The sequence below is a fragment of the Seriola dumerili genome, unplaced genomic scaffold, assembly GCF_002260705.1.
Source record: "Seriola dumerili isolate Sdu_G_001 unplaced genomic scaffold, Sdu_1.0 BDQW01000040.1, whole genome shotgun sequence".
NCBI lineage: Eukaryota > Metazoa > Chordata > Actinopteri > Carangiformes > Carangidae > Seriola > Seriola dumerili.
The window spans coordinates 2,240,184-2,265,315 of NW_019174295.1; the positions used below are offsets into that span (position 1 = coordinate 2,240,184).

The 25,132-nt window shown below is 41.3% G+C and overlaps 1 protein-coding gene across 7 annotated transcripts; it reads right to left on the bottom strand.

Annotated features, from left to right (window-relative positions):
- On the bottom strand, positions 1-24,996 carry synj1 (synaptojanin 1). Of its 7 annotated transcripts, none has more exons than XM_022738783.1 (32): positions 24,894-24,996; positions 23,808-23,965; positions 23,493-23,579; positions 22,794-23,061; positions 22,310-22,535; positions 21,153-21,236; positions 18,454-18,515; positions 16,618-16,714; positions 15,674-15,849; positions 15,510-15,591; positions 15,226-15,378; positions 13,691-13,856; positions 13,249-13,272; positions 12,565-12,756; positions 12,040-12,124; positions 11,465-11,605; positions 11,169-11,361; positions 10,532-10,690; positions 10,145-10,301; positions 9,850-9,976; positions 9,470-9,682; positions 9,308-9,386; positions 8,924-9,089; positions 8,626-8,808; positions 7,973-8,101; positions 7,762-7,800; positions 5,986-6,027; positions 5,143-5,195; positions 4,837-5,026; positions 4,435-4,751; positions 4,143-4,166; positions 2,720-2,797 (listed from the first exon to the last, which is right to left on the bottom strand). In XM_022738783.1, exons 2-31 carry the CDS (start codon positions 23,929-23,931, stop codon positions 4,146-4,148), a joined length of 4,035 nt encoding a protein of 1,344 aa, XP_022594504.1. In that variant the 5' UTR covers positions 23,932-23,965; positions 24,894-24,996; the 3' UTR covers positions 2,720-2,797; positions 4,143-4,145. The 7 variants fall into 7 exon arrangements, with proteins under 7 accessions (XP_022594499.1, XP_022594498.1, XP_022594500.1 ...); XM_022738782.1 differs by lacking the exon at positions 4,143-4,166 and adding an exon at positions 4,034-4,101 and having other exon boundaries at positions 2,756-2,797; XM_022738778.1 differs by lacking the exon at positions 4,143-4,166 and having other exon boundaries at positions 1-2,797; positions 13,691-13,847.
- Positions 24,997-25,132: the final 136 nt, after the last annotated feature.

The window sequence follows — 25,132 nt, forward strand, 5'->3', positions numbered from 1 at the left end:
TGTGTGTGTGTGTGTGTGTGTGTGTGTGTGTGTGTGTGTGTGTGTAGGGGGGAGGAGGGGGGGTCCTTTGTGTTGTATAGTTTACATTTTCGCATACAGTGGCCATGGTTGAAGTGCAGAAATACAGTAACCGCCACGAGTGAGTGAATACAGTGGCTGTTAGTTCAGAACCTGAGAGCAAACACACTGTATGTACTCCAAGGGGAAAAGCTCTGCTATCCCACTGTTAACTCTGCATACACACTCACATCCAAACACAAACACTGTCAAACACAACAACAGGCGATATGCACCTCAAATACGACACATTACTTCTCACCACGGTATCAACAACAGATTATTTAGAGTAAATGTTCTTAGGAATTAAAAGCATGACTTTTGCAATAAACAAAAGTGGAAGTAAGAAAAAAATGTGCCCTCTTATTATTATGCATGGCATGTGTTTGATGCCATGCATAAGAGACTCAAACCACATCTTCGTACTTAAGAGTAACAGAAGCATATATACACACACACACACACACACACTCTCATGAATTTACAATAGTATGGTTTGAAGCTTTGGATAAATCAAGAAGGATCAAAACACTACGGAGGTGGAAAGGTCAAAACGCCTTCTCATCTGTTCAGTCCGCAGGCTCTCGTTTTTGTCGCTCTGCCATCAACAAGAATACAACCAAGAGAGCACACACAGCATTTTCAGTGCATATCAGTTACATTGTGCAAACCACTGTTACGGTTATCACAAACACACACATAAAGCCAGAAGTTTTCAATATTGAAAACATACATTTATACATAATCACTATGTATAGGTTTTGATATAGAGCTACAAAATATATTCAGCTAAGCATTGACGGCCCATAGAGGAGAGAATAATGACAGAGTGGATAGAGAACAAAATGTCTTACTATTCAGTGGATGAGATGATATTACAGAGTGTCAGTCCTGCGGCAGTGAACAGTTTGACCGACTATGACACTGACTCATGCTGCTGTTGTTCACACTGTGGTGTCAGCAAGGAGGCAATGACAAAACCCAGTGCAAAATAAAGTACATTCATGGTAAAAACAAGCACACAATATGACTTTTGACTTTGCACCCCTCAAACCAAAACTAACAAGAAAAAAAAACTTACAATAAACTCTTTGCAAGTCAAAGCACTCTCTAATTGCTGTTTACAGCAGCAAATTTGGGGGGCAAATGTAAAACCTGCAGTGCATAGCCTTCTACCACGTGACGAACCCGAGAAAATAGAAGATTACCAACTACTCTGAGGATCCCGCTCTAATGTACAGATCAGTCAAAATGAGGGATATGAACCACAGTGTGTTAGCAAATGCAAAGGTAACACCGATGAAGGTGAAACCTTGCAGGCGCATGCAGTGTGCTGCACGGCCACACAGACATGTCTTGAAATTGCACAGGTGCTTACACACACATGATTCGTAGGTATAGATATACTTTGTATAATTGTATATACTGTAGACACAGGCACGTTTGCCGCCATAAATAAAAATAAACATCAGAACAATTTATATTAAAATAAATGTTAATATCAGGAAACAAGCAAATATCTCTGTGGTAAAGTTAGAACACACACTTAGGCTCATACACTTCTCATGTTACTGCTCCAGATATAAATCCTTTCCTGTGATTCAGAAGGGGATTGGTCTATACTTCTTAAATACTGTCTCTTTTGTACATACACAAACACATATACACATTTGTCATAGATCTATACATATCTGGATATGCCCTTTACATATTAATGGTGGTCCTATCTTTCTGTTGACTCCCTGGGGAAGAAGCAGCTGTCACTGGGTCCCTCTGGTAGTTTGGGGTTACTGGTTGCAGTTCTGGTTGGAATGGGAGGAGGGAGGGTGGGGAATACTGAAGGGGTTGTGGATAACCAGTTGGGCTCTGAGTCAAACACAGAGCGGGAAGGCTGAGTCTGAGTTTGGGGCATTAGGGAACTGTGAGGGGTCTGTGGTGTTTTGGACGTAGGTGGAAAATCCAAATCATCATCAAAAGTGACCCACTGCTGGGTTGGTCTCCCTCCTGGGGGAGGTGGCTGACTGCGAGGTACAAGGGTAGGTGGAATGGAGGAGGGAGGGGCCAGAGGCAAGGCAGGAGCAGGAGATGGGTCAGAGGCGAAGGGGAGCAGAGGAGCAAGTGTAGGATTGAGAGTAGATGATGGTCCAAACAGGGACGTGGTCCTTTGGAGCTGGGTGGCGGGTGCAGCTGCAGGGACCGCTGTTGGAGCAGGGGTGGGGATGAGTGGCTGAGTAAGAGCAGACATTGTCCTCTGAAGGTTTGCCGTCGGGCTGGGACGCTGGGTGCTCAAGTCCGGGGTGAGCGCGCGGCGCTGCTGATGCTGCTGCGCGAGTGGGCCGGTGAAGGGGTTGGTGCTGCTGGGTCGGGCAGGGAGCGGGTCGGTTGGGAACAGGCCAGGGGAGGCACGCAGTGTCTCCTGCGAGCGACTACGAGAGGGGACCGGAGGAGGCGGGAGCAGGGAGGAGGCGAACGGTGACGGGGTGGAGAGTGAGGAAGAGGAGGATGAACCGAGTGCTTGCAGGTCTGACAGAACGGAGGACTGGAGGGAGAAGGATGGAGGGAGAGTGCTGGAGGAAAACGTAGACGGAGGAACGGAGGGGGGGGCACGCAGAGAGGAGCCTCTGGTCAGGGACTGGGTGGTGTGCCAGGTGGAGGAAGAGGAGAGGAAATCAGGTGCAAGTGTGTTGAAGGGGTCAGGCTGCCATTGTGCTTCTCTTTGGATTCCATTCAGTCCATTTGTCTACGGAGGAACAAAACAAAGAAAATGCCATTCAGCTGTCACAACAAAGGTAGTGTGAAAATATGAACCATGAGCTAATATTAGAGTGTCTGACTAACTATTAGACCATAAGTCTCTTTAAAATGTATGTTCTGTGGCTCAAAACAAAATTTAAAGAAACCCTGTGGAGCTTTTTTGTAAACAAATATTACATACTTACAATTCAGTGTTTATTACTTTGTTGTGTGTGTATCAAATGTGGTAAATGCATTTCCTTCCTCATTCCTGACTATTTAGAAATTTGCATTTGTTTATATCTGTTTACATTAGTGAGCAGTCAGGACGCAGATGCTGTTGTTACATGTCGTGCCTGGCATGCTGTTTAAAAAAAACACACACTTAGGCAGCACTATGACGGCTTGTTTGGTTCAATGTAAACAAGCAAAGGCGGCATAACGTGGGGTCTTCTTAGTTGCAACATAGCAGGATCTCTGTATAAAAGGGCTCACTGTCATTCATACGGAAAGTTCTATCACAATGGGCAATTGGACATACCAGGCCTAGCTAACAACTCGTTAGATTATGTACAGCTGGTCGTCAAACCACTTTAGATGTTTCCCTCTGTTTGCCTTTCTCTTGTTTGTGTTTTATGGCTAACATGCACTGCACATTTGCATTATCGCCCTCTGCAGTCAGCACATTTGTATTGAGCCACCCACATGCTCATACGTATTCCGCCTTGATTTGATAAAAGCATCATCAGCTCATCAGAACACTGATCCATAATGCCAATAGTGGTCAAAAACTCCACAGGGTACCTTTAATGTGGCTCATTTAAAACACTTCCAAACATATATTGTGTTATGTTTACAACACTGACTACTGCTGACGACTGATTCATGTATCACAATCCACATACAATCACTAACTCTACGACAAATGAATGAAATAATACAAATTAAACAAAAAGTGAAATCAAATTATGAGGTCATTGCATATATGCTCATTTGAAAGACCCGAACCACAGTGAGCAGATATGAAAGGACTAGTGAGGGGAAAATGGCCAACAACAAACATCACATTTTTATCAGTTTTTTTTTTCTTTTCATGTTATCTATTGTTTGATATGTTGACCAACAAACACAAATAATGCTCCAATTTGTGGTCCTAACACAAAACAATGTATGGCCTTGACTAAAAACATCAAGGTTAAAGTAACTTGGGGAGGAGATGTAAAAAGGAAGGAAAATCAATTACAACATGAGAGGAGGAGGTTACTGGATGTAATGCATGAGAGGTCATAACATCAGAGCAGGACTGTTGTGCTATGGAGGATGAGACAAAGAGGTGGTTTAATATAAAGTACCTTTCACCCTGAGGGCTTCTCCAGCTTGTGAGAGAGAGACAAATGTATCAGAGAGACAAAAGCAGGAAGAATGACACAGACAACTAAGCTCATCTGATGAGGAGGCAGAAAGAGGCTCTTTTTCACCTCCTACAATTGTCATAAGTAAGCATAAAATATCTTTTTTTATGAGCAGAATTCGAGCAATAATCTGTCGTACACGTCTTGACTACATGCATAAAAAATGATGTTAGTGTTCTCTGTTCGGCTGCTGAAATTCCAATAATTTAATGAAAAGGAAATTGGCACCAACCTGTGCAGCTGGAGCTGTCTCAGACTTGGCAGCATCGGGCGGCAGAGCGTGAGAGGAGCGGGAACGTGGTGGGGGTTTAGGAGAGGCTAAACCCTGTTGAGGCCCAGCAGGGGGGGCAGCTGCAGCAGCAGCACCAGGAGGAGGCCCTGCTTTAGGAGCAGGGGCTTGCTGTGGCAGGAGAGGAGCTGGAAGCGTGGGCTGCATTGGTGGTGGGAGTTGGGACTGAACTGAGGGAGCAGCATGTTGGGGCTGCATGGGCGGCTGCATCGATGATGGAGCCTGGGGTCTCACTGCAGGGGGCGCCATAGGAGGTGGTCCTGAGGGAAGGAAGTGGAACAGTTAAGGCTTAAATTCGCTGTATCACACTAATAAGATTCTAGAGCTGATCATCTAGTATAATACCTAGAGGCAGGTCAGTGGGTTTAGTCGGGGCACTGGGCACAGGTCGTGGGGCTCCAGGATGGGTGTCTGGGATGGGCCGCGGGGCCCCGGGATGCACTTCTGGGATAGGTCTAGGTGCTCCAGGGTGAGAAGGAGGCAGTGGGCGAGACTGTGGGGGCATACTGATCACCCCGGCTCGAGGAGGGACATTCTGGAAGATGAGAAGGGAATATAAAATAGACAGAAATTAAGAAGTTGAGCAGAAACAAGTAAAAAAAAAAATAGTCACCACCCTTTTGAAAAGGATATTTAGATTTGTAATCTCACCGGTCTAGGAGCACCTCCAGGTCCAGGAGCTCCCGCTGCTGCCTGGCCTCGACCTTAAAGAGTTAAAAACAAACAAACCTGCTACATTAGCAACAATGACAGCAAGCAAATTGTACTATTTTGTATTAAACATGTGCCCCCTAGGAAGAGATGTAAGGAAAGCAGGAGCAGTACCAGTTCAATGAAATGAAAAGCAATAACTTTTACAAGTACTGTACTAAATCAAACATGCGTTCACTGCAAACCTGCCCCAACCTATGACAATCCAAATTCCCTATTCCTGACTTCATTATTAATGATGACTCAGTCATTCCTGAGCTGCAGGAGATGTGGAAGAGAGGCAGGCTTTGTCCTTTGAGCCAGCTGCACATCACACAGCTTGTAAGGCACACACCTTTTCTTTCATTATTCTTTTGCTTACCTCCTCTCAGAGCCTGCGAACATGTTCCCACGCCTCTAGGATGTCTGCTTCACTGTACAGTCACCAAACTTAAGGCAACCCTGCTAACCATACACACACCCTTACTGTGACAGAGGGATTTAGCTAACCACACACACACAGACTATGCAAATGGATCAGGTGAAGACAAGCCAAGTCACTACGCAACCAAAACCTATCCTCCCCCTGGGGCAGGCTTATTTTGTGTGAAGGCATAAACACAAAACGCAGGATCATCACAGACAGAGAGTGATAATCTCATCCCCATATCACTCCCAGTAAGTATAGGGAAACTCCATACAAAGCTTTCATGAGACAAATACAAACCTACATAACTAACAATCCTTTGTCTTCCGTGATACATTAAAGCTACGTGAGGCTGCGTCATGCTTTGTGGCACTCACCTGCGGCAGCATCTGACCGGGGAAGAGCAGGGCTTTTTGGTCCTTTGCAGCACAAAGGAAACCAAACCACATTACTGTTATACACAAAGTGGAATACTAGTCACAGGAAACAGATGTTCCCAATAACAACACTTTACAAGAAGCACTAAGAATAGCGTATGGTGGTAATAGTACAGCAGAGCAGTGAAGTCTGAGATGCTGTGAATCTGATTATTTACCTGCCTGAGGATTTTTCCCCACTAATCATAGTGCATTACTGCAGCTGAGCTGACGTAATGACAATTTTAAGGGTTTACCAAAGAGATTTTCCTTTAATTCACGTTATCTCCCCATCTATGAAAAGACTATAATCACTAAATAAACATTTTTTTCCGTGCACATGTATGGGGTATCCTGTTCCTCAACCATTTGAGTCAAATGGTTTGAAACATCCTGACCCCAATGCAAATATGTCATTAGGGAAAATGCACTTGACACTAACTAGTAGGGACGTATCACACTTATAACCATCACTGAATATTAAATGGGGAAGAAGTACTGTGGTCTTTTGGGTGGAAAAGTCTGAATTGCCTCAGTAATTGTGAGTTTATATTTGGTCTCTCCAGCCTTTTAACCTCATGGGTTTTTGCATTCCCAACTTATTTAAATAAGCTAAATAAGTTTATTTAAAACAGACTACTAAACACATCTCTCTCTCTCTCTCACTCACACACACGACTAAGATGGCCAACAATGATGCAGAATTGGTCAACAGTGAACCATCAATGTCAAAAAAGCATCAGTAACATTGATGACGGGGTGTAAGACTAAAGGGATCGGATGACATTTAAAGACACACCGCCTGGCCAGTTACCTTCACTGCCTCTCCTACCAAGCAGTGGGCTGGGACATTCGCCACAGTCTTGAAGTCAAAGAGGGGAAACAGTATTTTCAAAATAAAGTAGAGGAGGGAACATAAAAAACAGTAGATTACAATAAAAGATTTTAGTCGCAGTATTGGTGGTACAATAAAAAAACATGACCTATCAGCTACTGCCACAAGAAATAAATTCACATAAGGGTAACAATGTCTATGAAAGTTAATAATGACACGTACACAATGTTTACATGTATACCACAAGGGATGGTTATAAATATTACTGCAAAGCCAACCACTTTTTCTCCATAAGAGCATCAATCAAAATCAAATCCAAACCTCATTAACACGTACTTAATCTAGGACCCTAAAATCAAGCATCACTCAGCAACTGCATGTCCTATTTCCACATCAAATATTCTGAGATTCATGGGTTCATATCATGTGGATATTTCAGTAAATAAATAAATACACTTCTCTGCCTGTTTGTAAAAGTATCGAAGTAGCTAATGTTTAATGTCCAGTGACAATGCCATTTTCCGAAGCAAATGCCTATTGGGCTGAATGAACCTCAATAGTGAAATGAATACTGAACTATTCCCATTGACTATCAGTAGTCATGTATGAAGTCAGATTTCACAAACTCAGGAACACCTCTATAACAGTTGAGCTACAGTATGTATTTGCTGGATTATCAATGAGGAGTTCTGGATGTATTCTTGGTGTATTGCACACTGACTGAACTGAAATGAGTACTGCAGCTCCATACAATACAAAGAACTCATAACTTATCTTACAGGATCAGCACTAATGCAATGTGCTTCTGTGTGTGTAGCGTCAGATGGAAAATAGCAGCCACTAATTTAAATGCTTCAGCGATGTGAGCACATAAATACACAGTTCCACAGCAATAACTGTACCTGCAGAGTCCTTTCTAACAGGCAGAGGGCTCATGCCTCCTTCAGGAATGAGGCGAAGCAGTGGGATAAAGGTGAAAATGTTAACACCTGCCTAAAGTATCTCACACTGTGCCATTCTGAACAATTGAAAATCCACACTTCAAATGTGATTCTGAGATTCAAATTAGGCTTTAATCAACTGTATGCAAGACGGTAAAGGATGACACTTTACCTGATGGTGGTGGTGGACGTTGAGGGGGTGCTGGTCTGGCTGGCGGGGCATTGGGACGAGGGGGAGGCGGGCGTTTGGGCTCCAGGCTTTGAGATGTAGGGGCACCAGGCTGGAAATCAACAGGAGGCCCTGGGAATGAAAAAAAATAAAAGAGAAGCAAATTTACACATGAAAAACGAAACTGCCTAATGTGAGATAGATACAGAAAAGTACTTTCATACCGTTTCCCCTAAATTTAAATTTCTCTGGAAAGAGCCTGACTTAATGTCTTAAACCTCACATTTCTCCACATCCTCCAGTTCGGTCGTTGTGCACAGCTGTGATTCAGTGTCAACCAAGGGAAAGATGAGACTAACACTGCACACATTCTAATACTGCACTATAAAACAAGTTTCAAGGAAACAAGTCGTTTACTGTAAGACACACCACAAGCCTTCTAACACTAAACACAGACTGAATCCTCACACATTACATTACCTGGAAATTCTCTCCTCAATGACGATGGACTTAAATCTGCTTCCATGCATTACAAACAGAGCAAAATTACAGTTTATATTCAAGCAGGCAGAAACTGCAACCTGAGCAGAGGATTGGTCTGTACTTTCAAGTAACCTGATTTCAGGTGTGTGTGACGCTGCACATGATGCGCTCACCTTGTGATGGTCGGGAAGGATGTGATCCACGACTAGGCCTGCTGGGGGCTGAAGGTTCTCCGTGGGTGGGGGAGGGACAGGGGCTACTGCGGGGGGAGGGCAGAGGAGAGGATCCAGGGCCAGTGCCTGCTCCAGGCTGTAGGTGCTGGGGAAGGATCTCCTCCACCTCGTCGTCCACATCACCTGGTACAGGACACATGAGGGCAGGAATTAATCTCCTTGAGCATAAACATGAATTGACATTAAAATCTACATTCCTATGGATAAAGACTGGGATTACATGTCCGTAACTACTCACCTTCCATATCGTAATCGTCGTCACCCATGTCTGTGTCCTCAGCAAGCAGAGTGGAGCTGGCTGAGGTGGGGATGCTTCCACAGATCCTCTCCACACTCATCTCCTCCTCAAGACTCTTGATCCAGCCTGGACTCTTCAGGCGGATATCAATCACCTTGCCAAGGACCTACAGAGATGTAGGGGAAAAAAGAGAAGAAGAGACTATGATATACAACTGATATAAAAGTTTCAGTTTCTGTGTGTGTTTGAGACACTGTTGATAAAAAAAATTGTGACTGAGGCTAGAGGATAGAGATGGATGCACATTTCATGTTTTTAATGTTAAGACTCATGGGAGGATTTTTAAAGCTTGGAAGTAATTAAGATTAATTAGTGATGACTTACAGTAGAAGCACTGAGAGACAGAGCAGCAAGAGCAGAGTAACCTTCTAGGAAGGTTACCCACATTTTCTCCTCAACAAACCTGCAGCAAACAAGGACACTGTTAATGAAGTCTAATCATCTAAAGGTGACTGATGTCTGTCTATGTTTGGATATCAAACTCACCTGATGAGGATGACCTCTCCAAAATTAGCAAATTTGTCCAGCAGTTCATCTATGAGTGCATCATCAAAGTAGTCATCAGGGCCGGAGGTGCAGAGTGACACCAGGATGGTGCCATCAGGAGGCCCCTGCAGGGCGATGACGTCTTTGTAGACCTGGTGCCGAGCTTCTGGGTCGACCTCCAGAATGTCCACATCCATTATTGCCACCACAGGCCTAGAGACAGACAAGAAAGAAGGTAAGCGGAAAGAGGTTTTGTGTCCATTTATCAAAAGCACAGATGTGCCATAAAAAATAAATGCAGAAAATTATACCTCTGTGCTAAAATATCAATTCAATATCATCCATTCTCTTGACTCTTATAGATATATCTTTTTAGTTACCTGTGGTCTGAGGTCTTAAGCTCAGCCCTGCCATAGTACTTCAAAGTGCCGGGGCTCCAAGGGTAGTCTGGATCATCCTCACTCTCTACAGATGTAGAAGCTGCACCTACTACATTCATCTCCTCAGCTGCAAAACATGCACACACACATATATGTACAGATGTAAAGTATTCTTATGATTCAGGACTGTAGTTTTTAAAGTTTTTATTCTATCATACGCAAGTGTTGAACCAAAGAGGCCAGACAGGACAGCAGGATAAATAAGCCTGTTATCTGCGGTGTCTCTGTATCTCACCTGTTTTGTCAAAGTTCCACTTCCTCCTCTTCCAGAGTATGCGGTCAGTCCAGGCTGGTGTGCGGCATTTCTCACTGGTGTCATAATCTTCTGAGAAGAGGTCATACTTGTAGGTGGGAGCAAAATCTAACTTTCCCTCAATGAAACCTCGGAAGACCTGTGGAAGAAATTTAAAGAGAATATATTATCAGCTAAAACCTAAATAATATGTCACCAGGTTTGGGTGTGTGTGTTTCTGCTGTGCAACATCAACCCTTTGCTTGTGCATACATACGGGCTATAAAACCAGTGATTTCATATGATCTCACATCATAGTAAACAGTTTTCTGGTGAGAGGAAGTGAAACTTCATTTACAGTTACTAATGCACGTGTTGTGTAGGCCTTACCAAACCAGCATTCTTCTGGTCCAACAGTTGGTCCCCAGCTGTCAAGGCATCCCAGCTCTGCTGTTTGATGAGTTCTTTTACTTCCTCATTGGGCAGGCTGATACGATAGTTAAAGTCTCCACACCAGAACACATAATCGTGTGAGTATAGCAGACGACCCTGAGGGACAAGACAGATGCGGTTTGTTAATGTCATTGTTAATACCACCTGTGTTTACTTAATTTTAACGCACTTTATGCTTCTCTTTCTGTTTCCTTATTTTTTTTTATGAACACTGGACGGTAGCCAAAGGAGCGGTTTTTAATGCTAATCAAATCCGACACATCCTATATCTGAATATGGCTTCTGAAACTATGGCGACTCCCACTGATGTGCCCAGCTTGATTTTAACCCGCACCCCTTGGGTGTCTGTAGTTAAGGATTGTAAAAGGCTCCCTCTTCTCCTCTACGGCCCGTTCGGTGTCCGCAGTGATGAGGTCATCCCACTCAGAAACCATTTCTCTCCTCCGTCTTTGTTGTAATTGTTTTAATTATTTATCCTTTTTTTGATTTCTTACTTTTATGTCTTGTTTTTACTATAAAGCACTATTATTTCTATCATCATTATTATTATTATTATTATCATCATCATTTTTACCATGGGGAAGCTGAGTCTGCGTGTGATCTCACTGTAGTCATCATTCCTCTCCTTGACTTGTGATTGGCCAGCAGCGAAGTGGGAGCAGACGAAGCAGATGCTGGTGGTGTGGAACAGCAGGCGGATGGCCACACCACCTTTATTGCCTGTGGCCCCACCCATTCCGGTTTTTACAGTATCTACAGCTACATCCCTGGAAAACATATCGAATGATGATGAAGATGATATCTGTTGCCACACCTGTGATTAACACTATCATTTTATATGTTTCTAATGAGAATGTGTGCAGTTCATACCTGATGAAAGGTGCATGCTGTGGGCGGATGAAAACAAACAGACAAACTCCCACCAGCTGCTCTGAAGCAAGCAGTACATACTTGTGGTCCCGGGAGATGTTTTTTTGGAGCTCAGCTGCCCACAGTTTCTGGTTAGTGGTGCTGAGGTAAGAACCGAAAGATGTGTTACAGAGTTGAAACAGTACAATACAAGAAATAAAATCACAGTAAATATAAACATTTTATCTTTTTAAATTTCAAGATGTTACAAAATCCTTTTTGTTCTTTTTCAAAACATATTTTCAAAAGAACTCATGTCTGGGTAAGTCACATTAGGCTTTTCTGATCAGACCTAAACAGCTACTGGTCACCTTTGAAATCAACCTTCTTTCTCAGGCTTTTACATACTGTATATTTTGTACCCCTTTTCATGTGATTAAACTATTTTTATAATGATATAAAATCTTTTATAATATTAGTGTTCTTAATATCAGCAAAAGAGCAGGTTGTGTGGAGCACAGGAGATACAGTATCTTTGCTTGTGCATTAACTTTTCTGGGTGACAGTTATTTCAGGCTAGAATCTTGCAGACATACCTGGCACTGACGATGTTGCCAGCATTCAGTTCAACCATTTCCTCAAAACCGATGGCAAAGATATCTATAGGGTTGGCTTTGGTGTCTGTAAAGAGAAAAAAAAATACACAATGTTCAACACAAGTGCCGGATCAAAAATGATTATGATGTATTACATCATAAGTTTTTATTAGTGGTAAAGTTTTTTGCTAACCTATGGAGGAAAAAAGCAAAATTTATGACAGTAAGTAAAATTTTCTTTTACAGACTCTATTTTAATTTACATGTTTCTTTAACTTGTTCACATTAGTAAATTCATTCAGGTAGCACAGTATGGACGGTGTCAGTGGTTTTTGACCATTTAGCTCCCTGGACATCAGCTTAAAAGCAGTTACTGAAGGAGATGGAAGTGCATGTATTAACTTTTCCCTGATGATTCAAACTTCTTCTTTTACTTAGTAAATCATTAAACATAATACATGAATAAAACATTTCCAAAGATGACATCTACTAGCAGTAAATGCAGATAAATAAATACCAACATACCCTGGAACTCAGGATGTCCTGCCTTCTTTGGAGCATCCAACAGCCAGTCGTTGAGTGTCTGGTTGCGGAAAGCAATGCTGCGAAACTGTTTACCCCCGTTGACATTCCAGGTGCCGACACACACCCGGATCTGCTTGGGCCTCGTGTATTTATGGTAGTTCTGACACATTCCCAGCAATACTCTTGGGGAGGCTGCAGATGGGAAGAGAGTATGATTAGAGTGTAACCTGGTTGAATATTTGTGTGTCTATGGGAACGGTGGCATACAACGAAACAACGAAAGTAACAAAAATGGGAAAAGGCTACTCAATGGGAGACCACCCTAATACAACAGAGGAAGTTCACAACAATGTTCAAAAAAATGGGTCATGGGAGGAAGGATGTAAATCAGCACTGCTGCTGAAATACAGATTAAAAACTCCAATAATCAACCTTGGTAATGGTTCACTTCTGCCTCTAAATTTCGACTTGAAGGAATATTAAATTTCACTCCAAAATTCAGCATCTTCTTTCTTTTAGTCACTGTTGCAGGGGCTTGTTATTATGCAACAGACACAGTGTGAAACCACGACCAACATTGGATTATAAATGAATGAACAATAATGAGTAGCAAACACAGATGAAAGGACAACTACAGGGGATGAAAGGATCCATCCACTGGGGGCAGTCTATCAGTTACTATACCTGATTGTAAGACGGGCTCAGTGACTAAGATTGTGTGCAAGAGCAGGGGGGAGAGAGAAGGGAGAGAAGGGCGGGTTAACCAGCGCTTTAACAGATAATGCTAGCAGAGCAGTCGGTCAGTATTAATCTAACAGGGACAGAGAGCTGACACATGGAGATTACACTTCCCACTTGACGTGGCACAGACAAACCCTTCCATTGTGCAGTGTCGCCTCTGGCTAACTAGATTACATCAGATATGGGTCAAAACTTGTCAAAATATTCAAACAATTCCATGATGGCGCACAAAGGACATTAGATCAATGATTACAAAATATAGAAGCTGTAATATGGAGAAAAAAAAAAGCATTTGTTATTCTTCTTATAAGTAAATTTTACCTAAGATATGATCTGTTGACTCATTTAAATAATGTGTAATTTTACAGAATTTGGAAAGAATTACCATAAAGACTTGAAGTAGTGAGCAAGGCCCGAGCTTTGTCCGCCAAATCACTGTTGAGTGTGGAGCCCAGCCTCAGGATGTCGATAGCCTCCTGCTTAGAACTGTCAAAGAAGTTGTTCTGGATCGTCCTCGTCACTGATCGAGCTCCGTCTTTTAGCTTCCCCGCCTTCGAAAAGGACACACACACACACACACACACACAAAATTACAAACAATTACATCAACCAACATTAATTATTACCTACACCCCCACTGGAAAGAAAAGTCTGTACTTCACACTCCAACCATAGAAGAGAAGTAAAGAAGAATCACTTAAGTGATACAGATTTAAAATATAAAAAAGAAATATAGGTTTTTGAACTGACCGGGAAGGATCAAAACTGCCAGAGAAGGTGCAACTTCAAAATTCCACTGATTGATGTGCAACATGATTTGAGTTCTTGCCACGAGGCAATAATTTTGATTGGTTCCTCCAAGTTCCATAAACAAGACAGCAGATATTGCCAGATAATTTGGGTACCACTTGGATTTGATACCACAGTAAGCAGATGATCACTCAACAAGCAAGGGGCAATGAGAACTAGATTTCTGTGAATATTATCATCATTTAACCCATTAACACTATAATCAGTAATGCACCAGAAAATAGACCCACAGCTCAAAAAACAACATCAACTGACTTGTTAACTTACCACACAGGTAGAGAGGTCCAGAGAACAGCAGAAAGAGATAGCACACGAGAGTTAAGAAACAGAAACACACAACTCTACTCACAGGGGACCGACTGATCATGCAGAACTCTGTCACAATGCACAACGCACAACTAGCTCTGATTATTTTTAAAGTGCCATCAAACTGGCACTTTAATAATAATTACTATAAATAATAACTACTAATGTCTCCTCTTTCATGATTTATGAGCTGGTCAACAGGTAAGTGACAGGTAGTGGGTAGAAAGGACCAAATGAGAGCCACTGTGAACGTCTCTCAGCCTTAGTGTACCAAAATAGAAGAAGTTAATTTGAAAATACCGCATTTGAAAAAATGTTTTGTTTAAAGAGGCAAAACTTAATTATGATATCTTAGATCAAGCTTTGTTTTATTTTTTGCTTTTTCTGTTTTTCAGTTCAGTTACAAGCGTTTATTCTTGAGCTGCTTATTAAAAGTCCACCCTTTACATCTTTTACGATCTAACAATTATTCAGGTCAAAACCATTTTGCTTCATGAGAACAAAATGCAAAACAAGCAACTACAAAATACAACATATTCAACTCTGAAGTCTGATGAAGTTCCTTCAATCCAATTATGTCATTCGCTGTTTCATGTGCTCAGCCAATAGCAACAATAAGGAGGATGTTGTTAGAACAGATAGAGCTGTACGTAACCTCATCAGTATTCAGGTGCTGAAATTCATAAAATCTGACAACATCATGGAAATCCTACTTCACATGCAAGTCTGATAAACTACTGTGCCTACAATGTTGTACTATGAACTTGTATATTTGTGTGTATTTAGTGTCTCCACAGTGTGTACCTTGGCCTTGCCATCCAGGGCACCAGTGCCTGCGTAGATCTTACTGACGGAGTCTCCGTTGGCAGACCACATGGTCCTAAAAACCTCTTGGAACCTTGCAACCAGCTGGGGTTTCTCTGTCAGACTCATTTGCTCTAGTTGTTTTGGCAGCATCTGGGGTGATGAGGAACAATGTGTTAAGACTAAAACCATCATCAATAAAGGCAATGGACTTTGACTGAAGAAATGCAAACACTATATGTTTAAACCAAACAACAGCTTACTGCACACTGTCAGACTCCTACCTCAAGGGCAAAAAAGGCCTGTACACTGTTGGTTCTGTCCAGACAGTCCAGGCAGTTGGTCCTGATGGTCCCACCCTGAGTCCTTGAAACAGGTTAAGACGTTAAGAAGCAATAACAAAAATGAGATTTACTACTACTTAATAAAAGTTTGTATTAATTCTCACCTTGCGATGCCCGTCTCTCCCGAGTAGTAGAAGAACCCACACTCATCTGTGAATTTATTGAGCTGGGGTTTGAGGATGCTGTTAAGTTTGTCTGCCTTGCCTCCCTTCACATTTTGGTGGTAGTCAAAGTTCACCATTTTCACTGCTGTTGCGTGCTCTGATGCCTTCAGATGACTCTGAAAAAGACAGGGATAGGAAGAAGACTTTAACCCAGAAATTCATACTGAATGCAAATGGGTTTTGTATGCAAGGTGTGTTCCCTGTACCTATCAAGCAACAATAGTTTGCATTCATTAATGCAAAACAAGTGGTTTCAATTCTAAGGAAATCTTTGATTGTAGTCTGAGAACATGCAGGTCATGTTTCAGGACATGGACAAATGTTGACATCTGGTAAAACCATTGAAACTCAAAGATCTAAAACTCAAGTTTTGCCAAATAGATAACATATTTACCACTTAGCTAACATGCTAATACATTTGCCTTTGCTAATATAACACCTAGAGCACACACTAGATGTTTAGAGGAGCCCATAGCTTACAAAGCATAATATATAATATACAAGTGAAATGAAGAGCTGCCCTGAATTTTTTGTGTTATTGCACTCAATCCTACATTGAGACAAAATGTATGATAAACCAGGAAATGCGTTTTTAATACTATTTAAAGCAAGTGTAGTATATGGGATAAAGAACCAGGGATTGAGTAAAAACATCACTTTTTGACAGCTGGAAGAAACAGCAGGACAGTGATGCATTCTGTCTTGAGCCACATACTCAAAAGAATTCCTCACTAGAGTGTGGGTTTACGAAGAGAAAAAAGGGAGCATCTGTTCTGACACACATTGTTTGCTGTCAGTGGGATCTCAGCTACTTCTTTCATCTTAGAAGCATCAGATAATAACTTGCATGTTATTGTGAAGGGACAGAGAATGGTTCCTCTCACCTGAAATGCTTTGCTGAGCATGTGTTCTCCTTCTTTACTCCCAAGCAGGTTGATGATCACCTGTTTACCATACAACCTCCGCAGTGCAGTGAAGTGTCTGGAAAACACATAAACAGTCAAATAATATGCACTGCATAGGTTAAAATTGCACCACAGACTAGTAGGTTACCAATACTAGCCTTTCCTAAATCGATACTGTAGTAGAGTTTTCATGTTTTGTACCAATTCTTAAGCTTGATAAATACTATACACACATGATGTCTGTGTTTCATCAACATCTGCTTACGGGCAGAGCCGTAAGCAAGAAGGTGTTCACAAAGAGAATTTCTTAGGAACACATTTGTTTTTATGAGGCTATGGGGTCTGGTGGGAAAAATAAAGGGATGGTGCAAAGCCAGGATACTTAAAAATATTCTAGAGCCACTATATGGAGCTGGTTTAAATATTATAATAGATATGGATAGAAAGGCAGCACCATTCAGCAGGGAGGAAAGCAGATATGAGCTACAGGCTGCTATGTGTTTATAAAAAGATGCTCGATTTTGCTCAAGTGTCGGCAGAGACATACTTGGCTGTTCTTGCAGAAAACTGGCTGGATATTACAAAGACTGACTCATCATTCCTCCTCTGAAAAGATATTAGAAAAACTAGTAGCACTGCCAACTACTTAGACTGTACACAATTAGTATTGTATAAGAAAAATTGTCATTTTCCCCACTGACATGCTTGTCTTGACACGTTCAAGATACTAATAAGCAAAAGAAAGCTTGACATAAATACTGAGCTCAGCCCTGCTGAGTCCAGCCTCTACAGTTCAAGATGTCTGGAAATCGAAGAACCACTGGTTGTCTTCATAGCTTTCCAGCAAAAATGTTGTGAGTGAACAGCACGGCTACTACAACACTGATAGGGTGGCTACAGAGAGGTGATAAGGATGGAACCAGGCACGGTACTTTTAAGGTGTGGCACAGTGATTAGGGTGATCATCTTTCCTTGTCTGCGTTTAGGTAACAGTGACAGAGCATCTGGCTTAAGCGTCCTAAAGTAAAGTAGCTGTTCTAAAGGATGCTGCTCTGCTGCTGACCCTGCATCTGTAATATGTCTCTGTCTTTAAAAAAAAAATCTCATTCAAATGAATTAATCCTCATATGTAATGTTTAAGGTAAAGTTACACTGATTTTGAGGCTTTTTCACAGACTTTATGTTTTTTTTTTTTATATTAGACTGATATCTAAGTCTGTGTTTATGATTAAAATGATGTTGAAGTACTTGCAAACACTGAAATACTTTCAGTAAAGAAACTACACGTTTCTATGTTTTGATCAGTTGTAGATAAAAATGTGGATGACTTCACTTTAGGAAGCACGTATTTGTCACTGAAGAATTTCAATAGTTTTTCATTGTTTGTTCATTGTAGAAAATATATAAGTATATTTAATATAAGTACAATCCATTTACCATTCCATTTACTTTAATACGCATGCACATTAAACACACTAAAAAGATGTTCAAAAAGTCAAGGAAGGACTTGCAAAGATACTGTCTACAATAAATATAAAATACAGGTTATAAAGGTCGACAGATAATTAAGTGCAAATTATGTGCCTTTTCTGTTCCCTGCAATAAACCTGCCTCTGAGGACAGACTTCAGTTAACATCTTCTCCTTCTAGACTCTGGAGAGCTTCTCTCTATTGTAGCTCGGGCAGTAACTGCAGGAGACATAATATTATGGTGTCTCCTATTCTCGTCTGAGGAGTGGTAATCTGGTGGAGGCCAGATAAAGCAGCTGGAGACTGCCACGCACACATACACACTACACAGAACATTTTAATTACCTTTCGAATGCTGGCGCATTTGCCTCAAATCCCCTTGAGAGTTTGACACGATGAGAGCCAACCTACAGGGTAGAGACAGCCAGAAAAGACAAAAAAGAGACAAGTCACGGTGTCCTTCTTTGGTAAAGATCAAAAATTGAAAGTTGTGCAAACACACACATGTTGCAGATGGCCAGAAAACCTGGTGATGGAGAATGGATTTGTGATAAAAGTTTTACATAATGTTTCAACAGCGGAAATGAGACCTTAATAATGTCCAAAAAAAAAAAAAAAGACAGAAAAAAAGATTTGGGGTGGAACAGCAACACAGGGGCAACATGGGGAAATTTGTTTATACAGGGACAAAGACACTGCGCAGAGGAGAAATCTTGTTGCCTGTCATCTCTCCAACACCTTTAATGGTAACTCTTTGTAATAAATAATTCTCCTAACGGGTGCTGGCTGAATCATGACAAACACCAAAGAGCATGGCCACATATGACTGAGCCTTGACAGGCTTAGCAGGACACAGGCCCCTGTTACATGGAAACCTACTCATTCTGCACTGCAGGTCCTTACTTGCTCCCTACCCGTCTCCGCCTGTGGACAAACACTCCCTGTTTCATTTAGTTTCCTCTTTTCGCCCTGCCTTTTAAACCTCTTCTCTTCATGTCTCTAAAAGCCTGTTATTAACTGAAAAAGATTTAAACCAAATACCACCCCATTCTGTTTTTGCCTCCTCTTTGTCCTACTGGTCACTCTGTTCAGGTAACAAGCAACATGCACCCATTCAGTCATTCATTATTACCATTACATGTTCTATGAACATTAGTGAGATCTCATGAGTGACTTTGACTCATTGTGTCCTTATAGGCTTTTTCCTCCCTTCCTGTCTTTGCCTTTCTTTTGCACCATCTGCTAATCTTTTCCTCTGCTTTGTATTCATCTGCTTAAAATGTTTGTGTGTGCCTACTGTGGCTGGGCCTGACGTTGGCAGGACTAGACATTTTGCTCCATGCTGCTGCCATTTTGTCACTCCTTCCTTTCTCTACTGTTGTGAAGGTCTATTCTATGCATATTTAATAACTTCCTGAGATGGCATCTGAAAGGACTCGGGTTACAGCTGTACACCTCCAAAAACCTCTTCCAGCTCAACAGATAACAACCGGTGTAACTGGTCAAACCATCCTTCTAACTTGCTTTGAGTGTTCTATACTACTAGCCTTAAATGTACACAATATATTTCAAGGTTGCATGTTTCATGACACTTGCAGTTGTTCACAAGGATTTTTTAAAAATCTAGCACTTATTAAAAAGGTGAACACGAGTTATCATTCTCCTCTAATAATTAATTCCACAAATGACTCTTTCTCCAAAACAACCATATAAGATGATTAAATAATATTTAACGACTACCCGACTAAGAAGGGGCAATCCTACCACCTTTTTGACTTACGTCTTACATTGCAGGGATTCATGATACTGTTCTACAATTACGGTTCAGAGACTAATTCACAACTATTTGTAATGCAGACTAACTGTATAAATATCAATAACTCTTCTGGATAAAATCGAAGCTATCTGCCCTGCTCAGGGAATGAATTCAAGAGTATGGGGAGGAGAAAGTAAGCCTACAAGCCACAGTTGGTGGAGGGGTCTTAGAGCTAAAAGAGTGCCTTAAAAGCAGGAGGGCTACAGTTCTGTCTGAAAACAACCCCGAGCCAACTACCCTGTGTTTTGACCAAACCAAGGACCTAGTGGACTGAATAGGTGACTAATATGGTCTTGGCTTGCCTTAGCCCTCTAAAATATTGAACAGCTCAGTCTTCCATATTATCAGTCAACACCTATCCAGCTGCCTGGGGAACACTCGCAGCTCCAAGTGAAGGGAAGTGGTTGGGGGATGTTTTCAGACCAGGCTCTCACCTGACCAAAGAAGTCTGGGAGCTGAGGAAAACAGAAAAATGCCCTTTACCAACCGCTATATCTATCGTTAACCTCCCCCACGTCTGATCTAATCCACCAGTCTGTGCAATGTCAGGACAAGGGCAGGAGAATCCCTGTGATGTTGTTTAAAGTGTGCATTAAATGGGTGATCCTAGCTCCGGCTTTAAACCTGCAAAATGACATTTTCTGGGCAGGTCCTGTGTATGGGATCTGGATGAAAATCCATATTAGGATTGCCTCGGTTTTCACTCCTGGCCTTTGGCATTGCACAGAGAAACTCCCATCCGCAGTATTAAAGCGCCAGCACCACAAAGAGCCAAAAAAACCAACAAAAAAACGGGTTGTACCAGGTGGGGGTTCTCATCCAGTCCATTAAGGTGCCGATTCTCATTCAGGTACAACCAAACACCCTTAATGGACTTTTTCTGAACACAGCATGGACAAAAAGTGTTACAAATGGGATAAAGATGTCCAGTTTAATTGCAAGGAGACTTTTCATTCCCCTTACACTGCCTTAACAGATACAAATGACAAGTACAATATATTTTAATGAAAGTTTTTTTTCTTATCTTGAAGAACTCCACGCACATAGGCTTCGTTAAAGTTCAGTGATTACACTTAAGAGTGCAGACTGGGTGAGCCTCATCTATAACTGTAGCATTTACAAAATGGTAGGGACAAAGACTGTTTTTTACTTAATGTGGCTTGATATATGAAAACCTCATATTCAATATTCAAGCCTGGTTAAATGAGATAAATTTTGTTTCCATTACCTGGATTCCTGGCTGTTCCCAGAAAAGAGGAATGGACCCACGGATCTGTATGAAGGATGAGACTCTGTCATCCAGGAAAATAACCTGTATAAAACGAGAAGAAAATCTGATGATCAAGTTTATTTGCAATATGACAAAACATAGATGTAGTCTTAAAATCACAATTTAAAATAAAGAAATGACTAATTTGCACAGTTGATATTAAAAAAGCAAACAAAAAGCTGCCTATAAAAGCATATGAATCTAAACACAACTGAGCACCTAATCAAAAAAGAAGAAAAACATAGAAAGTAACATAGCCTTTGTAAACAAAGAAGGACATAGGGAAGAGACAACATGCTAACTCCTCCATGACAAGTAAATACAACACCACAAAGGCTAGCCAAAATAACCAGAACAGCTGACAATCCAATATAATCCAACACAAAAACCCTGCAATTACCACAACACTAATGACCACTTTCTGTTCAGACTTTTAGGTGGCCAATATATGTGTAGTTGTACTGCATTACACTGTATTGCAAATGTAGTAGTTCCAGTTACTGTTTCCAACCTGTAGCTTTCTGTTTGTTTCCTCAAGCAGGAACTTTAAAAAGGGAAAATGCCAACTGAGTCATTCTCCACAAAGAAGAGCAGAAACATAAGCTTGCACATTCCAATACGTGTCTTCAGACAATATGCTGACTCAGCAATAAAAATACTGACTCAACTGAAGATTACTAAATGAAGGGACCTTCACCAATGAATCAGTGTGCTGAGATATTATTATCACCATCATCCTGCTGGTTTTCCTTTATATTTTAACATTAACTGTATATCTATAATTATTATTGCTGAACAAAGTCATTTTACGGTGATACTAGCTGTTGGATCAATAGTGTTTCACCAGTCAATAGATAACCAGTATCTAAATAGAGTGTATTAACCAAGGTCATGTGACTCCGCGAACAAATGCATAAATAAATATTAAACTGAGTGGTGGTAGAATATGTTTGTCACTGCCAGAGAACTGCCATGCACCAAACACACTGAATCTAATTTACTAAAACTGAAGAAACTATTGCATCAAACTGATCTTTTAATCACCAGCTTTTTATCATGACACATCACAAACAAAAAGAGAGAAGACAGCGTAACACTGGAAAAGATCTGATCACCTGTTCAGTCTCCACAAAGTTGGCCACTTGTCCATCATCATTCGTTCCTCGGACATTGAATCGTGTCCCCGCTCGCTCTGAGCTGAGGCGAGAGAAGATGCAGGCCTTGGCCTGTTTGTGACCTGCGTAGATCGTCCTGATCTCCACGCCACCACACATCAGCCTCAACAGCCAGTCATCACAGTTTACTCCATAATGTTTCAGGTGCAGGTGCAGAGATTGGTTCCTATTTATTCATAAAGACAGAATCAACAGCAAACACACAAACAAATTCAGTGTGAACTGTTAATTTTCACACCTTAGTTGCAAATCACAGGGCCCCAGTATCACAGATTCATAAGAAGCTACTTCACCACAAATGGAAGACTGAAGATTGCAGATCATGTATTTAGTTCATATCTACAACATCAGAGATTTTAAAAGCCAAATGCTAGCCTACTAATCTTCATACAACTCTGGAAAAGTCATTATTTCATGCTCTTACCAAAAGAAGCGGTTATCTGTAGTGTCTTCAAGAATCCTGCGACGTGCATTGAGACTCAAGTCCATGCTGACTCCGGTTGCAGACCAGGCAAAGTAAAAGTGTCCTGAGTTTAGGACCTTTCGCACCTCAGCGATCCGGTCCTCATCTCCTGGATCATTCTTCAGTGATATAAAGTCTGTCTGTGTGACCCTGAAAACCTCAGAATCCTGCACCTTTCCCACAGAGCTGCATCCTGTCACAACCACCAGACTGTGGAGCATGGAGTCACCTGCAGAAGTAAAGGTGGAGTATTAGTATGAAAAATTATCCTTAAAAAAGGATGGAAGCAACCAGTATGCTGACTGATATAAAGCACTGCATTACAAAAAAAAATACAATAAAATATTAAGAGACTGTGTGAAAAATGGCTCATTAAACCTTGATGCCACTCATTTACAGAAAATCCCCAGACAGTCAAATCTCAGCCATCTATAAGTCTGAGCTTTAATCTTTTACACAGCATTTTACTTGTTGTGATAACAAGAGCCTTCAAGGTCATATGGAGGACAGGAGAAAGCAGCTTAGAAGTAAGAAGTGACAGGGCTACAAACCAGAGGGCCTTTACAGCCACACATGAACCTAAGGGTCAGAGCCTGGACCAGACCCAGGACACTTCTGCAACAAGGAGCAATGAATAGAGAAGATGTTTCTTTAGCTTACCCAGGTTTAAGCGGAGGACACCCAGGATTCCATAGGCATCAACAATCTTGCTGTATGTGTTTTTTATGGCCTCTTTCTCTGCTGCCGCTAGAAGACAAACAACAGCAACACAATGTAAGGGAAATAATGGCAGTATTTTTCCTAAAACTTTAAGTTAGATGTAGCCTGTGGCCTAATCACAGCATAAAATCACATCCATCACTTGTGGCCAGGATTATGTCTTGTAGTTCCCCTGTAGCATCCTTATCTGGGGCAAGTGTTTACAGAGTATTTAAGTCATATCTTATTACAGAGTAATCAAACAAGATGTCTTACACAGAACAGCAACAGCCCCTGATTCAAACATGAGGCATTCTTCCCTGGTCCTAGTTTCCACTATGACACTGTAGGGAGGTGGGTCCAGCTTGTGGTAAATGCGATATCCTTTGCTGAAGGCCATTGTTGATCCAAGATGAAAAAACCTATGTTATGACCTGATAACCAAAAAAACAAAACGAAAGACAATTAACAACAGATCTGACAAGCGACATTCCAATCAGACACAACATCTGTAATTTGATGGAGAGATTACCAAGATCTGACCCTGTAGCGTTTGTAGAGTTATTACATTTTGTATGTAACGTTGTGACTAAACCAAATGTAAATACGTTACCAACACAATGTATGAATAATTGTACACCACTGACTGCAGTTAATACAATATTTGGGTTTGCATTTTTAATTTTCTAATTAATCTCCTACTCTTTAAAGACATCTGTCATGTTATTCAGCAACAAATGCGTGATCCGGCCTGACGAGAAAACTAAGATTGTAAAATCAGTCTAACGTACTACTACTTACTATATTACGGACATGTTTAAGGCCCACGCATATGACAAGCGAATGTTATTTTAAACCGAATATCGCAGGTGGTTGGAGATCTTGAGCAGCAGGAGCACTGTGAACGATAACGTTAGTTAGGCCGGGGGACTGAAATATCATCCATCCTGACACGGACAGTCACGACTTTAAAATGCAACTGCAGCAGGCGCAGCTACCGCTAACGTTTACCCGCCAGCTAGCTTTAACGCTTGGCTTTGTGTGATGGGAAACAGACTACGAAAGCGATAGAGGTAAAATGATAAAGCGAAAATATCTTGCTCTCTATTTAACGCTAGCTGGTATCGTTAGCCAAGTTAGCTAGATTAATCACAGGGATAGCTATCATTCGCTAGCTTAAGATACTTTGATGGTGGTACTACCTGCACGTCCGGAATGATAAACTCTCATTTTCACATAAATTTGACTGACTCGGTCATGTATAACATATAAACCTATACATACATTTAACTTACAGTTTTATCTGACAATTGCTGGTTTTATTTAAATTAAACAGAAGAAAGACTACGGTTGTCTCCTTACCGTTTCCCCCCACCGGGTTGTGACTCCGCTGTCACAACAAAATCCTTCCCGGTGTGTTAGCGAAATGGTACATTCCGACGCAAAGCACCTACCTGACGTTACCTTAATATCTTGTAAAATAGTGGTGTTCACTTTTATACAAGGGCACCTGAAACAGTGAGAGAATGTAAGCAAAATATTTTACAAGCTAAATCCAAAAAAGTTCCTGAGACGTAATTCAAATACCTATTACCTATATC